Source organism: Boleophthalmus pectinirostris, unplaced genomic scaffold (genome assembly GCF_026225935.1).
Source record: "Boleophthalmus pectinirostris isolate CB_2022bp ecotype Guang Dong unplaced genomic scaffold, ASM2622593v1 HiC_scaffold_3, whole genome shotgun sequence".
NCBI classification, from domain to species: Eukaryota; Metazoa; Chordata; class Actinopteri; order Gobiiformes; family Gobiidae; genus Boleophthalmus; species Boleophthalmus pectinirostris.
This window is the reverse complement of record NW_026571299.1, coordinates 41744134-41761976: the sequence shown is the minus strand read 5'-3', so window position 1 is coordinate 41761976 and position 17843 is coordinate 41744134. Positions and strand designations below refer to the sequence as shown.

Below are 17843 nucleotides of genomic sequence, written 5' to 3'. Positions count from 1 at the left end.
GGAAAAAGCACAGAAAAATTATACTCAAGGGAAAGTACAGTTACATGGCTAGATATAAGTAATTGCTGCCAAATTTGTACATAGGTAGAAAGTACATTAACAATACTATTAGTTGTTATTTTTTAACATGATTTTTCAAAGGTCTTGTATTATTCAAAATTAACTTTTGTGAGCTTGTAAGCCATGTTATAATGTTCCTTGTCAATCATACCTGGAGTTGTGTTTTGTTTCATTCACACATGTATGAGTAACCCTTTATTATCAGTCTGTCTACATCTCCAAACCTCAAAATGCTATGTTCCACCTTGTGATGTCATAAAGCGTTCGTTTTCTAGTTCACGGCTACCTCTTACTTCAGTACTGATGAGCACTTCCAGGCTGAAATAATTCAAATGATTCTAGTGAAGGTGTGTGGAGTTTAAAAACACACTACTATATTACCACATGACATCACAAGGTGGAATAGAGTGTTTTTTGGGGTTTTTTTTTTGTTTGAGAGAAGAACACAGCCTAAATATGCAAGATTTGCGAGTTAAACATGCTTGTATGAAACAAAACTCAACTTCAGGTATGTTCTTGATGAGAAAACAACATTATAACAGATCAGAAAACAGCACAATATGAGCCCTTTTAGTGCCTTTAATACATAACATGATCAGTCATAATCAGTAGACTGAATGTAGTTGTTTTACACTGCAGTTTGTATTCTCTCTGGTTTGTTCTCTGGTTAATCAGAGCAGGAAATGTAATGTTGTTATGTGTGTTTGTAGGTATACTGAGAAGCAGAGAAACTGGTGCGAGGGCTGTGCATCGGGACTCAATAACTTCAATGATTTAAAATACAATGAAGCACAATTACACACTAGAACTGCACTCGTTTACAAGTCTAAGTATAGACTAGACCCCCCCAAAAAAAAAATTAAAAATCTACTTAATTACTATGACTTGACTTAACTATTATGTAATTGTTTACTTTCCACATTTTGTATTAATTTATTTTTTTCCTCTCGTAAGCCTGTGGCATTGTCTTGACACATGTACACCACAGCGAACCAATCTGTAAGTCATTAGAGCAGTAGGCCAGAGCTCATCGTCTGGAGTGGGGCCAAACCTGCAGAGCCCAACTGAGACAGCGTTTTCCAGACATCCCAACAGCAGACACAAGCAAGACCTAGTAGTACCTCAGAAGTGAGCCAACCCTGGATTCAAGCCCCTTTTTATCAACTGTGAGATAAGCACTGTTGTCGTACGAAGGGACATCTGGACAGTACTGTCTTTTTATATGCTGTATAGTCTGAATATATTAAACATATTTCACAATGGAAAGAGATACTGACAAGAGCAAGAGGGAGGGAAAAGCGTTAATATGAAGAGAGAGGGAGAGCGGGAGAAAGAGGTGGCAGCCTCCCAAAACACTCCAACCAAATCAAAGCGATGCCAGTTCCTAATTGATTCACTTAACAGCTCCTTAAGCATGCCAAGATTAACCAGTCTATTAACGGTAAAACCTCTACAGGTTGTTTGCCACAAAAATGGAGACAATTTAGTGCAGATGTGCAAAAAACCACATAGCCCACTCGTCTTACTTGTTCTTGTACCGTCTATGGAAAGGTGCTTTTCATTAGTATACTTAATTTTAAGTGTTAACAGCAGGTGGTATATTTTATTTTATCAACCTCTACACCACTTAGTTTTTTTCCTAAAACACGATTAATTCAATTTTATAGCTTACACAAAAAGTTCCTTAAAACATATAGAAAAAGTGTGGGATAGGTTGCTTTACTTTGTACCTCCCGGATGTTGTACTTCCCTTCTCCCTCCTCTGTCACTCTTCTGAAGTGTCTCCGACGCTAACGTGTGCGTGATTGCTCCGAGCGTGTGGAACTCTGAAGGTGATGCTGTAATGAAATGTGGATTTGACGCCCGTTTTGCTTTGAGGTGATACAAGGCGTCAGGAATGATCAACACAACAACCCCTGGACCGGGACTGTCTCCTTGGCTGCCTGTTTTCCTTGTCATATTGTAAAAATGTATTATGTGTACTGTATAGATTAGAACCAGGTTTGGGATAATCCTGTCAGAATGAAGTCATCTGTCCCTGTTCCATGCGGTCAGGCAGGCACTTGGGGGAAAAGGATGTGGGGGAGAGAGAGAGGGAGAGACGGGGCTGTTGTGGGACCTCCTTCTAAGCCAGAATGTTGTTTGAATTGTCCGTGTTTCGGGTTGTGATTTCATTTGTTGTCTGATGTTTTCCTTGAAGCTGTGATCCTGTCATTTGCTCACATGTGTGCCCTTTTAAAGTGTAATCCCTTGGCTGTTCAGAGTGATTCTCTTGGACCTACGTTGCCATAGTGCAGATAAAATAATCCACATTGATGCTTTTATTTCTGATATGGTTTATTGATTAGTTTTGAGCCATTTATACTGAATAAGTGACTCAAAAGGCTTCAATATTCACTATTTAATACAACCTGCCAGATACACTAATCATACAAAATAATGAAATGAGTGACTTAACATAAAGTTCTTTCATTAACAACCGGAACAACTTTTGGCTCAGTCTGAAGGACATTTCTTGCCAAAAGGGAAAGCAATACATTATTAGTCTGACCATTAATACAAACCACTGATATTGTTTAAACTTTTTTTCTAATTAAATTCATCTTTTACAATATGACCATGTGGGTGCAACTTTTTTTTTTTAAATCATGCTGGACACACGCACAAACTCAATGTATTATTATTACTATTTTTACCTTTTCAACAAGCATATTTAGTACAACTATATTTGCTTACTTTCTATACACAGCACAAGTCAAATCAGTGTGAATAAATAACCAAACATGACAAACAGAAAATTCCCCCTCCTACCTGATCTGAAGTGACTCAGACCTAAGTGTTCTTGTTTTGATGATGTGAAAACCACACTTGACGGTACATGTTAGAACACAAGCTCTATTATACAGTGAATGGCATATTACCTCAGGAAATATTTTCACTTCACATGTGCTGACTAAACACCGCCTCTTGTGAAATTAAAAGTAAATAACCAAACCCATTTAGAATACACCTGGAGCAACACAGTGACTCGGGCATGAACCGCTCTCTGCTTTCCTCTATGGCAGGTGATAAATGCATGCGCTCGGGCTTGTTCTAAATATCATACAGTTCAGAAATACTAAAACTAGGCTTCAGATACGCATGAGCTGACACTTTCTAATACTCTGCAAAGGTACGCTAGACTCCAATTACTTGTGGTAGAGTTTAGCACCGTGGCACGATGTTAACAAAGATGTGCGGCGTTTATTGCAGTTGGCAGGTCTCCTCTATAATTTGATGTTGTAGAGGGACACTTATGACATGTGAGGAATCCCGGAAGGCAGCAGACTGTTTATGCTAGACTAGTAGTGACTATAATAGATTATTATTTATTTGTTCTAAATATAATTATAATATTTTCATGATTTGGAATGGGCCTTGGAAATTGAAGAGCATTGTAGATTTGCAAGTTGCCTTTTTTTTTTTTTTTTTAAGTTCTGCAATTTGCTTCCCTAATTATGTGTAAAAAAAAAGAAAGATGTTACAATGCTCTGAAAGATAATTTTGTCATCTTTTGAATAGTAGTTTTCATTGTCGTTTAATTCAACAAAAATGCTTTATATCTTTTTTTATTATTCTTATTTCATTATAGAAAAACTACAATGTCATTATAGGTGCTTAGATATTATAGAACTGACAGTGTAAATTAATACAAAAACAGCTATGCAGATCAAAAAAAGTCATCTATGTACTTTGATATATTATGATTTGATATGTATTTTTCTTGAGCTAACTTGTGGACTGCAACATAAAAACATTGTGGTGAACCAAATGAAATCTAACATGTGTCTCTCTAATGCTGTGAAACAGTCATGTTTTACTCTCTTGTTGATGTGGCAGTATTTATCGTGGTCTGATTCTACATGTGCAGCTGTAATGTAGGTCCACACCTGTGCTGCTGCCTCCTGGCGTCAGTAAACAGGGATTTAGATTACCCACAGGGAAACACAGACTGTTTGTTTTCTCATGACAATGGGCCGGGTCACCAGCCTTTACAGGAAAAGGAGTGCACATACTTTTGGAGTTTCCCTCACTTTTTTATGGAAGTATAAGTATAGTTTTTATGGATATAGATATTAGGGGGAATAGGAATTCTCTTATTTTTTTATTCCAAGTATTTATTAAAAATTTGAAAATTTCACCACAGATCACAAGGCCAAACATGACATAACTGTTAAATTGTATTACATTTTCACAACCTTAAAATAGGCTTCTCCAAAAAGTGAAAAAAGTGCTGGCCTGCAGTGTTTTGGTTCTGTTTTGGAGTAGGAACCGGGCCGTTATCTTGAGCTGATGCAGGGCAGAGTGGAGCACGGGCCAGACCAGAGGCTAACTCAGACTCTCACTAAGTCAAGAAGGAAATGGCAGTATTTTATAATGTCATCCATTTTGTCATGAACACAATCACCAAGTTCTTTCTGTAAACTATTACAGGGGACGCATGTTCAAGGTTTGAAGATACTGATGTTTTTCTTCACTGCAAATCTTGTTTAGTATAGAACATATATGGTATGGATTGTGGACATATGTGTAATTATTTAACATAGTGCATACAACATAGTGGATCTGAACAGCAGTGTGTGAGAAGAGGAGCTTGAACTGTTTGTCTGCTAAATTTATCATCAGGCCTTTGGGAGCGTTGAAATGAGAACAGTGGCCTATTACTGCTAAGAAGGTGTTTTATTGAGAATACGCCGACATGCCACCCCAGGGAGAGAGCGCTCCAACCGGGGGGAGGGGGCGGCCCAAACCACTTGTGTTTGACAAGCACAACTCCGGAACATCATTGTCTTTTCTCCATATTATATTATAATGTAGGAAATAGAAATACATCCTCTCTTCCTTAATTATTCACTGTTATAATTATTGGCATTATTTGCTTGAGGTGCCTCAGTCAATAATTAATATAGGTCAAGCATATTAAATCATCTTAATGTTTTATTTTTAAGTGAAAAATGTTTCTTGAAAAGCTTTTACTATGGTGATTAATCATGTAATTGAATATAATCAATAATTGTTATTATCTATATCTATCTGTGTTTACTACACCTAATTTGTTTGAATTAAAATATTAAAATATTTTATCTAATCACCCTTTATATACTCCCCCTGCTGGTCGATACTGGAATAAATGAATCAAAATACAAATACAGTAACTGGTTTACTGGGGTGCTTTACTTCTCTGCACTCATCTTTGCTCAAGCATGGCATCTATAAAAATGTTTAGTAACTTTTAGAGATGTAAATATAAACTTTTCATTATAAGTAAGTAATATTTAATTATACAAATATTTACATTTTACTATAGTATCTTCATATATGTAACAAAGACAACGAAGTGAATCTGTAGTAAGCCATGTGATGTATTCCCAGGTTGAAGCTGCAGTTGTGGGTGTTCTCCAGTTCTCCAGTAGGGGGTGGGCTCCTGTTTCCTTCCTCTCATGTCTCCTTGAGTGCAGGAGGGTGTTAAAGAGTGGGATGATATCATGACAGCTAATTGCTCTCATTGGGATGGACTTGGATGGATTGCCTTGTAGCCTCTGTAATGTTCTCTATTAATGGAAGTGCCTTCAGCCCAGCTCGTACAAAACAGTGGACCCATGTGTTTTAATGTGCATCAAAGTTGGCGGATGTTGTGGAGTCTCTAATATTACCTCCTGCTTGTGTCTGATTAATACAGATCACTACATGGAATTGTTTGTCCTACTCTTAACACTGAATGAAATATAAACATATCACAATGTTGTCATAAATAAATGTTTAAATGCTGGTTGTATTGTGTGAACTCGAGAAAATGTGGAGAAACAATTTGAATGGGGGAAGAGACGTGTTTGTGCGTTTGTTGTTTGTGAAGCGTGTCTTTGTGCTGCCACTGTAAACAATCTCCTCTAGCAGAACAATAAAGGCTACTTCGCTTTCTTTCCGCTGGATAGCTGTGTTTACTTATCTGCTGTTTAATTAAAAGGCCTCTTTTCTTTAGGCTTCATTGTTTCAGTGGCACTGCCGGAGACCCAGCAGGGGTCAAAGGGTTAACAGCCGTCAACTGTGTGTGCCTGTGTGTGCGTGTGTGTGTGTGTTAAAGGGGCCCCACACAAAGCCCCAGTTTCACCTGCGGACTGGCCTGTGGCTGCTATTGTCAGGCCTCATTTGAATTGATTATGTTTAGAAGGCTGCTTGTGATTGGTGGAGAAGGGGCGTGGTTGATTGGATAGTTTTGTATCTTGTCAGCCAGCTAGCAACCTTGCAATCTGTGTGTATCCCGCAGAAGGCTCACACACAGCCCCACAGCAGAGCAGAGCAGCCTCTCTGGTCCTGGCGCTAACAGCTCCTCCTCTCCCTCTCTCTCTCTCCCTCCCTCGTCTGGCTGCTCTCGCCGCTCAGCTCTCCGCTCGGCTTCACTCCGCACCGCGTGGCCCACCGCTCTCTTTACGCTGCCAGCTAAATGGAGTTTGTCAGGTTTGTCAATATGATTGATTTCTGTGATTTTGCCAGCTTTTCTTGTCTCGGGAAAACTTGACAATTTAATTTGACCAGGGAGAAGGGGAAACACAGACTTCTGTCTCTGTTGATGTACAGTCATTGTAATTGGTTAATTTTTTGTTGAAGGGAGCAGTGATCTGTACTTTGCTCTTGAGACAATGACAGTAGTTTGTGTTGTCACTTACATTATATACAGTATGTTGTAACTTTGGTCTGTGGCACTTTGGCAACCACTTGCCTTAGTAGGAGGTTGTAGTAAAGTTTGTGGACTAAAACAATAGTGTTGTCTCACTGTGCTTGTTTTCTACTGTAAGTGACAACTTTGTGCAACATTTATCAAAGACATGTGACTGTCTTTTGGTGTGTTTTGACAAGTTTCCTTTGATTAGTGAGCTAACCAGTCGAGCAGGATCTTTGCTCTTCAGTCTGAAAAACAAAGACAGGTGTTTGTACTTTTAATGTGGAGAGGACGTCGGACTGGCTTATTTAAAGTAGTTTGGGAATACATGAGTGACTGAGAGACTTTTCTTGTAGAGTGTCTATTGTGAATTGGTCAGCCTCTGCCTTTGGCCTCCACTAATCCTCCCTGTCCTTATCGTGTCACACTGAATTAAGACAGAGTCTGGCACAGCTCTATTGGTGACACCGTCACAGCAGAACCACGCTGGAGACATGCTGTCATTACAAATGTCATCGCCACACACACTGTGTGCAGGCCGAGAGTGTGCTCTGTGGACTGTCAGCCTGAGAAGTGTTAGGCACACAAAGTTTCTTCCATGTTTACTTCAATAGCACATGAAGAGTTTCTTTTTTAAATGTAGTTTTAAATATATAACATTGCAGTTTGTATTTGGAACTTAAACAGAGTTTAAGTACTGTATTGAACAGTGTGTAACGTTACAGCACCTTGCATCAGTCCATCTTAAGCATGCCTCTAAACAGAAGACATTAAGAGTGCTGAGCGGAGTGGAGCCAGGATGGGGCAGCGTGCGGCGTAATGCCATGCAGCTGTGGCGAGCCTCGCAGTTTGGGAGAGCTGGAGTGCGAGCTGATTGGCTTGACAGTTTGTAATCAAAGTTGATTTATTGTTCATTAGTAGTGCATTAGCCCTTTCAGGCAGGGGCGTTATTTGTGCAGTGGCCTGTCAAGACGGGGGCTCTGCCAGCACCTGTCATTTCTAAACCATGACATAGGCAACCAGATATTAGCTGTGTGTACCCAGAAACAAGAGGGCGGAGGGCACCCGCGCCGTAGACACTGCCCCCAGCTCAGACTGGAGCTGCTGGGATAGGAGCGGACCAGGCAGGCACAGGAGACAGACAGGGGAATAGTTTAGCGGTGATATAGTGAGCCGCCAGCTGCTCTATGCTGTTGCTCCCTGGCTTCCACAACCAAAACATGTTTTTACTTGAAAAACGGCGTTCATTCATTTTTTAAGGGTCATTACTACGCGTCTCTGTTTCAGATAGAAAGATTAACTCTACACTTGAGATGCCATGTGCTTCAAAGAGTTTAGAGGGAGGATCATGATAAGATTACACACTACACTCGTTTATGGCAGGACCGTTTTTAACATTTCTCCCACTGCAGCATGCGTTTTAGATAAAGCTGATATTTTTTGGAAATGTAAAAAAAATTATGTTACATTTTTCTTGAATGAAGTAAAAGAAAATATACATGTTACAAGTATTAAGAACTATTTTCTGGATTTCAATAACTATCTGCAATGGAATTAGTGTTTTTAATATGACTTTATAGAGGTTTGTGATTTTGTGGCTTGTGAAAGTTTCTATTCAAATAAGGTTATTTGGGATCTAAGTAAACATATTGAATTTTGGAAAATGGAATTGCAAAATAATTGCAAAGTACTTGACCTTGAACTTTGGTTGGTTGGTAAGTTTCTGAAAAAAAGCTTCTCTTTGTATTTTTCATTATTTTTGTATTTTAGATAATGTTTATTCAAGTAATTGAACACAACATTTTTGAAACATAATTTGTAGCCCTCATGTCTGCCGCCATGGAAACGGGGATTAGCGTCGCGTTTGCTAGTGTGCAGAGAATAGAAACAAATGTTCACGGGATGTGTCAGCCATTGTCTTTTGACTTCAGTTTCATTTGTGAGGGATTTAAGAGACTACCATCTTAATTAAATCTCAACTGACTGGAATAGTTCATCAGAAAACGTGCGGTGTTGCGTAACGGTGCAGATCGCGGCCTGCCACGCCGCGCTGCAGGCAGGCTTCCGGTAAATGTGGTGGAAAGTGTGGGATTGGGACGTGCCAGCCCTCATTTGTTGGAGAGGTTCAGATGTCTTGAGGAGAGTTATGGAGTTGGAGGTGTGGCCTGAAAGAGCTAGAAGTGTGACAGGGATCAACCTGCTGGAAACCATTTAATTAAAACAGAATGATGTTTGTATGGCTCTGGATTCTCATTTTCATATTTTCAAGTGTTTTTGTGGTTTTCACATCCTATTGTGAAAAGTGAATTTAAAAAAAAAAGGGCAGCTCTTGAAAAGCGTATCATCATGAAATTAATTTGTTGTTTATGAAAACTTTTTTTAAATACACAAATGTACAATAAATGCACACAGGATACATAATGCCTTTAAAAGATAATATTTTGAATAGAGTGTGTGTGTGTATATTTGGTCCACCTGCTGTTGTGCACTGTGGGAACTATGTGTGTGATATGTTATGGTTGGGTCGACAAAGGCACGGCTCACTTTGGCTCTGAAGTTTATTTGCTCAAAGCTGACACTGCAGCCGGCTGATGAAAATCTGTTTGTTTGCAGTTGAAAAGTTAATTAAAATGCAATCGACTTTTGTTTTTACAGTTGTTCCCTCCGCATACCTCCTCCTCCGCATCATTCCTTTTACACAGAAATTTACACAGAAGACAGTGAAATTAAGACATACAGCAGTCATGATATTAGTTAAAAAGTAATCATATTTTGTGTACATTTGGTTGTCTGAAGAAAGCTTTTGTTTGCATATTTTTGAGTATAATGCATTAGTTATAGTAGATATTGAACAGTCGGAATGGATTATTTTTCTAAATATGCATAACATGTTTTACTTAATTTACATATTTTTCAGAAAATGCATTTAGCTCAATTCGATTTTTATGTGAGTTCTGTAATTTCACATATACCACATGCACACGCCACAATTGTATTTTACTTGAAAAATGCTTAAATTATTTCCAGCCCACATTAAACACCCTGTCTGAGATATTTAGATTTGAATTTGCCTACCCCCTCCCTTGTCTCGGATTAATTACATTCAGCACTGAAATGTTCATTTTGCCACATTTTCAGTGACGAGAGGGAGGTCTAGATACTGTAGACGAAGGTAAAACAACGGTGTCAAATACACACCACTTGCCAATTCTTCGGGTTATTACCAGTCTTTTTGTTCACTTCTATATTCCATTTGATGCCCCTCCAAAACAAGAGGAGCCCAGGCAGCGCTGATGAAAATTTTATAATTTCTCCTTATATATGTTTTCTCTTCTCTTGAAAGCAGATATGCGGTGGAGAGGTGGACAGTGAAACGTGTAGCTCTCTCTCTGTTATTCCTCTGTGTCTGTCCCTGTCTTACGTTCATGTCAAGTGTCTCATACAAGAGCAGCGGCAGGGTGGTCACTTTTCTTATTAGACTTATTTACCTCTCCTCCTTTTCCTTTTCCTTCTATAAATAATATTAATAAAGTAAATCTTATGTTCATTGTTAGATTACAGGAGTACTTAAACCTAAATCTTAATAGCTTATGAAATGCATTGTATCTTAAATTCAATGGAGATTCATAATATTCCTGTTGTATGTAGTACTTGTGTGTACTTGTGTGTTTGAACTCTGGCTGGATGCTAAACACTCCACTATACTTGTACAAGTGTAAGAGCAAAAAAGTTGAATCTAATCTAAACTGAGACATAGTAAAAAGATCAAGAAGACTTTTCATTAGTTTAACAGTGCACAGATAAGTGTACTTTTATTTTTGTTGTTGGATTCTTTATGTATAATATTCTCAGCCAATTATTTCCTGCAGAGTGAGTTTTTCTGATGTCTTTTAGGTCTGAAAGCTGCGCCTGTGTTGCTATTTTTCATTCTCAGTCATACAACTGCATCGTGGTATAGTGGTTGTCATTTTACCGACTTTTGTAGACTTGTAGAAAATAGTCTCCTTTTTGTACTTTGTCTCGATCCTTAGGTAATACAATATGTTTACTGTATTGAAATGGATTTTTTGTATGACTGTAAAGATTGTGTATTTGATTCTCATTCACCCTTCTAGTATTTATTTTGCATGCTTTACATAGTTTATGTGTTATCTTTAAACACAGTATATCACAACTAGACACACCTATGCTTTGTTTTATTTGGTTCTGTTCTTATTGTTCTGAAAGACATTTTTGTTACACAATAAATAGGTTAGGGGTTCAATGCCTTTCTTTGTTACAGTAACTTTGCATTATCTCACCTCAAGAAGTTTACTCACACAGTCTGGAGACATGGATTACCAACTTGAACCGTTGCCCATAGGAATCAATGTGATAAATGAAGTGGTTGTCAGTCTTCCTTAATACTTTTGGCATGAGCCCAGAGAGTACAGTATGTCAGCTGGCATAGTCTCTAGACAATTCAGCTCTCAATATATGTAATGAAGGCAATAGAGGAATCACTTGAAATTATTTTTGTTTGGGATATAAATACATTTTCAATCAATGGTCAATACCAGGGTTGTCCAAACTTTTCTCATCACAGGCCCCATATCAAAACTTAGACGACGTGGAGGGCCAATAAAGGACCATAGACTGATATTCAGTACAGTGAAAAATTTAACAATGTGCATTCATAATAGGTTAGAATGAGTCATCAGACTTTTATTCATGCTTAGATTCTCAATAGGACACACAAAATATTTGATAGTGGCTTAATTAAAGTAGATTAAAAAAAAAACCTAAAAAACTTGAAGTAGAAAGTAATGCTTCAATGGGCCAGTTCACCTGGAAGTCTGAGGGTTGCATTTGGCCCTTGGGTCATATTTTGGACTGGTATATACACACATAATGATATCTGCTATACTGTTATCCCATATTTTATTTGATGGCAAAGAAATCCCATACTTCTCTGTTTATCATTATACCATGAAGTGTTATTGTGTACACATGTCTGGACGTATATGTGACATGCTGCTACAGACGAAGCACCTGAAGTATTAGTGTGCATGTGAATCCTTGGAGCGTGCACGTGAAGCTCTGGCATATGGATGTGTGTGTTAGTGTGTTAGTGTGCACATAAAACAGAGTGTGCACGTCTGTGTTACAGTGTGCACATATGTGGTGGAGTATGGATGTGTGTGTTAGTGTGCATATGAAGCTCTAAGGTGTGAATGTCTGTTAGTGTGCATGTGAAGCATGAAGTGTGCATGTGTGTTCAAGCAGCAGGCCCCAGTGCATCGCCTGTAGTCACTGCACAGCTGTGTGAGAAAGTCCCTCCCTCATCCCATGTTTATGTATGAGGAGCACCTGGAGAGGCCAGGGCCACACCTTCCCCAAAATTCATACATGTCAGCTATTTGTGGCATTTTCAGAATGTCCTCTTTTTCACAGTGGTGTTAACAGTGCAGCAGATTACAGTGAGCATCCCTCCAGTTATTAGCATTGTAACATTTGTAGTCCCCTTTTTCAGTGTTCAGTATAGAAAAATAGAAGACAAATGCACACAAAATAGACCTTGCCTCATCCAGTGTTTAAGATTATGTGGTAAACACTCAAAAAGTTAGAATATTAAAATTAATCTCAGTTGTCCTGAAGTTGTGTTGTGAACTATCTCTAAATATCTAAATAAATCTAAATATATATAGGATCTAAATATAATATAGGATATTTGTAAAAAAAAAAAATTATCAACTATCTTTTTTCCACATTTATTTGATTCCTATTCATGTTCATAATATACTAAATATATTTGGGTAGTCTCAGTTACAGCCTTTTGCACACTAAAACCCCATCTAGTCATCATCCCACAGATAAGCCTGGGCACCATATGGGAGGCCGCTCAGCTAAGAGGAGGCAGTGCTTTGCGCTAAATGGGCATAATACACTGGCCAGGGCTATATTTTTTAGCTAAAGAGCCCCCTTCCCTCTCCCTTTCCTCCCACCTTTTACTTAATAGGACCCCTAGTCTTAGGCAGATTTTCACTCCTTCAGCTCAGGATTAAATGGTAGTAGTTACATTGATCAATAGGTTAAAAAGCGTACAATCCCTCTTGGTGCTAATGACCTCAGTAGTAATGGGTAATAAAACAGGGGTCTGTAATAGCCTCTCGGAGCTGTGCACGGAGCAGGCTGCTTTAGCTGTAGTTACTGCTGGAGACGCTTGAGACAAGTGTAAAACCACTTTGAGATATAGCTGTAGAAAAAATGACAGTTGAATCAAAGGAAAATGTTATCTGTTAAAACTGCTAAATGTGAAAAAATGCATCGTGCTCAATTGAATTAGTTTTGAATGCTTGTTGCCTGGGTGAAATTATTTTTTAGTCTATACGGTGGCAGTTCACATAAGACAGAGCTGACGGTTGACCTTCAAAATAGTCCATCAAAATTAGCGACGCTCGGAGGAAAAAAGGACTTCTCTGGATAATGACTGTGAAATTAGGAAATGGGCGGCAGGGGCTATGCAAATGACAGGACAAGTCATGTGCAAAAGTCAAGATGAACTGCATATTAAGACATAATACAGCGGGGAATTAATATTGCATTTTCCTCCGCGCCCCTCACACACATGCATACACCGCGCTGTGCCTATGAGAATTGTTCAAGTGTGTTTGTCCTGGGTGGGGCTCGGCGCTTCCTTCATCCTCTCGGGACTGTTAGCCTGACACTTCTCAATAAAGTTAAACAAGAAAAAAAAAACTGTCCTGTTTGACACCCCTGCCCTTTGGGTTGCATTTGCACCACAAGCTGTTCATTATGGGGCCGCTTTGTTTGCGGTTTATGCTGCAATTGGGAGAGGGAATAAGGTGATATGCATGCTCCCAGTGTGTCAAGAGACTAAAGACAAGAGCCCCTTAGTCACCACTAATTCAGAGATGCATGAAAAATTCACGTCGTTAGCTTGCAAGGCGGACGCACAATTTGGGTAACCTTGGAGAAGACAGACTGTCACCCATTGTGACCAGCGTGGGGAAAGACACTGGCGCTACACAAGAGCATTCTGAAAAGCATTTGATATGTTTTTGCTTTTAATATTATGCAGCGTCTCATGCAGCAGTGAGTGGCAGCATACAGACACTCTGCATGTCCCCTCCAATGTCGGGGCAATTAAGGAACCCTGACAACAGAGTGCGAGCTCTCGGGGTGTCACAGGGAATCACTCATTTTAAGGAGTCGCGCGCTCACACCTTTGGAACTGTTAAGGACCCCAGTGGTTCCAGACTTAGCTCCACCCCCTCTTTCTCCGGGCTGTATTTGGAGTTGATGGCTGACAGTGTCTCTAATAAAATGTTCACATGTTACATTGGGAATGGAGTGAGTGAGGTGAAATTTTGGATGAATCTTAAGATGATGATTTTTTTATTTTATTTATTTATTTATTTTCCATTATGTGTCATAGGAATTTCATATTTATTTATTTGTTGAACATGAATTTGGGAAGCATGAGCTGACATGTCTACAGGGGTCTCAAGGTTAAATCACACAGACAAAAGTTATTTCTTTTGGTGTAAATAGAAATAGACTGTGTAAATAGGTACACATTATACTACAATAAGTATTACAGATTTTTAGTCAGTAGGTTGATACGGTCTAGTCAAATGGTTTTCTGTATTGACTTAAATACTTAAAAAATGCATTTACATTTCACTTTCTTGTGGGTAATTTAATGTATTTTGTGTTGTTTTTTACAGTTTACATTTTTCTCATTTCAGTTTACAGTTAGTATACTACTAAAAGATAAAATGACTTGAGCTTAAAAAGTTTTATTTTTTAAATCTTGTGTTACTGGAATTAAGAAAAAAATACTTATTCCACAGGTAGATAATTTTACTTGACAAGTTGGATCTACTCAAATAAAGTAAAACAAAAAACATTATTAGCAAGCAAACTGAAGAAAAATCTGTTAGTTCTGTGTAAGTAGATTTGTGTATTGTAAAATAGAGTTGTTAACTGAATTTTCCATGGTTGTGTGTTTGTGTGTGTGGGTGTGTGTGTGTGTGCAGGTTCCAGTGTCAGTGGCTATGATGACACCTCAAGTGATCACTCCGCAGCAGATGCAACAGATCCTCCAGCAGCAGGTCCTGAGCCCACAGCAGCTCCAGGTTCTCCTCCAGCAGCAGCAGGCCCTCATGTTACAGCAGGTACCAACTCTTTTACGCATTTACACATTAAGGTGATTTTTTTTGTGACCATACAAAGAAGAGCTTAATTTGTCTAGAGTTTGTCAGAGATTTATTGTTCATTAGGTAACTTTGACTTAGATGTAAAACTGTATTGATCCACGGAATCAAGGGAAATTATTTGGACACAGTAGCTCACACATCACAATGTATTATAAGTTCAAAATAAGTAGCAAAAATAACAAGAGACTGGTGTCAATAGGTAAATATGTTTTTAAAAATAGATATTAGCTCATTTATATTTTCTTCTTAACTGTGCAGAAAATGAACCTACAGGAGTCAGTGTGTACATTAAAATAGCCAGTAAAAATAGATAACTTGAATCATCAGATAACACAATATTTAGATGTTATTACTGGCGTCTGTTGAATAAACTAAATTGGATCATTAAAAACAGACGGTGACATGTGTTTGTTAATCAATGGATTTTAGTGATGTACTGATGTACTTGGAAGACAGTACAATGAACTCTTTTAATCTTGATCATGTTTTACCACTTTCAGTTTTGCCTTTGTTTTGCATGATTTTTCATGTCAAAATCTGCCCAGATGTGAACAATCAGTATGAACCTGATAACTCAATTCAGATGTAACTATTTACATGACATTTGAATAATCTGTCAACTCCAGAAATCAGATAATCATCAGATTTTTGGTGTGCCTTTTAAACATAGCTACTGTTTTGTTCAAGTTTAAAAATGTTCATGATAGTTTTGATAAACAATGTAATCTCTGGATATAGGGTTTTGTGTAATGTCACATGGCATTTTTAAGATGCCTTGTTGTAATATTGATTTTCTTTTTCTTTGTACAGCAGCAACTTCAAGAGTTTTACAAGAAGCAGCAGGAACAACTCCACCTCCAGCTCCTCCAGCAGCAGCATGCAGGCACCAAGCCCAACAAAGAGGTGGGCCTTTACTGTCACCACGGTTACTAAGTCTAAAATTAACTTTATGGCACATATAAAAGTTGTCTTATCTTATCTTATGAACTACTGGTCACACTGCCCCACACAGCAGTGCATCTACAATATGCTAATTTAAACTTTTAAGACTACTCTTCTCTTTTACAGACTAGAAATATATGAAAAAATATGATGGTGAATTAACTTTGCCTTATTTACAAACAAAAATATGACATGTATTAAATGTGATATAAATTTTTTTCTGAAAATGTAAACTTTTTATGAGACAAGACATACAGGTTCAGGTGCAGGTTTGTTTGTGTCAGATTTACTAAATAAATAGTAATGGACAGCTCAGATACCCTGTTGACTTCACACTCTGCTAGATCATTTATTGATAATCATTGTCAGAATGGTAGCAAAGAGTTTTAATAAAGTTTTCTGCAAATACATTTTGGCAAAATTGCTCAACAAAAGAAAAGTAGTATACCAATACACCCAAATAAACATAAGAAAAAAATCACAACATAGTAAAAGTAGATAGTAAAGTTTTAACTATATTTATTCAATTAAACACCCCCCCCTCCCCCCTCCTCCACATACACTACTAACGGACTTAGCCCAAAGGCAGCAGTGGTGTAATGTGTGTTAATAACTGGCGGATACAGGCATCACTTGTGGACAAAGAAAATGATTATCACACGGTCAGAAGAAGTTCAAAGGCGATCTGGGAATTTTCGCGTCCCCATTGAGATGCGCGTTCGGTAAAAAAGAGAGAGAGAAGATGGGATAGAATGGAAACTGTTTTTATACCCGTCTGCATGTACACGTCCGCGCGGCACAACTTCAAAGTCGGCGCGCTAATTAATGAACTGTGCGCCCGGGTTTGGACAAGTCGCGGCGTGATGCTCCCATAAATCAACATGACAGGAGAGCTCGGCAGGGCCTTTAGATAGGACCTGTCACCCGGTTGCATCTGATGTAAACAGCCGACAAGCAGAGGAGGAGGAGGAGGAGGGGGGGGGAGGTGCAATTGATCAGTGAATGGAGAATAAAAGAAGAAAAAAAAAACAACTTTTGAAGCGTATTATGTATGATCACAGGAAGTGGATGCAGCCTCCAGAGGGCTCTCCCCCTTATGCATGTTTTTTTTTTTTTTTTTTTTTTTTCCTTTTTCTCTCCACAAAAGACAGACGAAGAATTATGCACTGATTCCCCTGTGGCTGCCAGACAATAACCCCCTGTTGTGGCTTTGTGCAGATTTTGTATTTTTTTTTAAAGACATCAAAATTTAGTTTTTCAAAGATCTTTAACTTTATATTTGAAGCTTGACAATAAAGGGTCTGCCAGTGCCACTCTATATCATTTGTCATGTCTCTCCCTCGTGCCACTTCTTGTTAACCTCTTATTTGGTGTATGCGGTCTGGGGCTTTTTTATGTGTCTCCATGCTGGGAGCGCACAGGAGCACTTGTCAGCTGATGGGACCAGAACACAGAGGAAAAAATGCCAAGGGAGTCTTAAATTCATTTGCGCTCTTTTTTTCTCTCTCTTCCAAAGCCGCCCTCTATTTATTTAACGTTCTGATGAAAGACATTGTTTCTTGTGAACTCGCCCCCGTACCACTATTATGTTGGACTCAGGCTGTCACTGGAGTGTGAGGAACAGAGGAACATGGAACTTCTCCCCTCTACGATACGAGACATCACAAGCCAAGTGTCATCCTAAATATTACATTTCTTTTAGTCCACTGAAACTGTTATAAAACTGGACAGATATATCATAACCAGAATATATGCTGTGATTGTGGGCGGAGTGTCTTGCTCAAATACACAACTACAGTCTGTATTCGGTCCTCATTTTACAGCCACAAGCTACATTATTTAGAAGCCTGAATAGATGGCTTAAGATGGCAATACAACATAAAACTTGTGTGCCATTCTTTTAAATCATATGCTACACTAAG

The 17843-nt window shown here is 38.5% G+C and overlaps 1 protein-coding gene across 11 annotated transcripts in view; it reads left to right on the top strand.

Moving 5' to 3' along the window:
- foxp1b (forkhead box P1b) overlaps window positions 1–17843 on the top strand; it is a 156302-nt gene that overhangs the window by 100408 nt on the left and 38051 nt on the right. For 8 of the 11 annotated variants that reach the window (XM_055160368.1, XM_055160370.1, XM_055160365.1 and 5 more), the window contains 2 exons: window positions 14800–14937; window positions 15790–15882. In XM_055160368.1, the coding sequence (XP_055016343.1) occupies window positions 14800–14937; window positions 15790–15882 (231 nt within the window). Of the gene's footprint in view, window positions 1–3070; window positions 3126–6361; window positions 6556–14799; window positions 14938–15789; window positions 15883–17843 lie in introns of those variants that run through there. The other 3 variants (XM_055160371.1, XM_055160372.1, XM_055160367.1) reach the window with 3 other exon arrangements.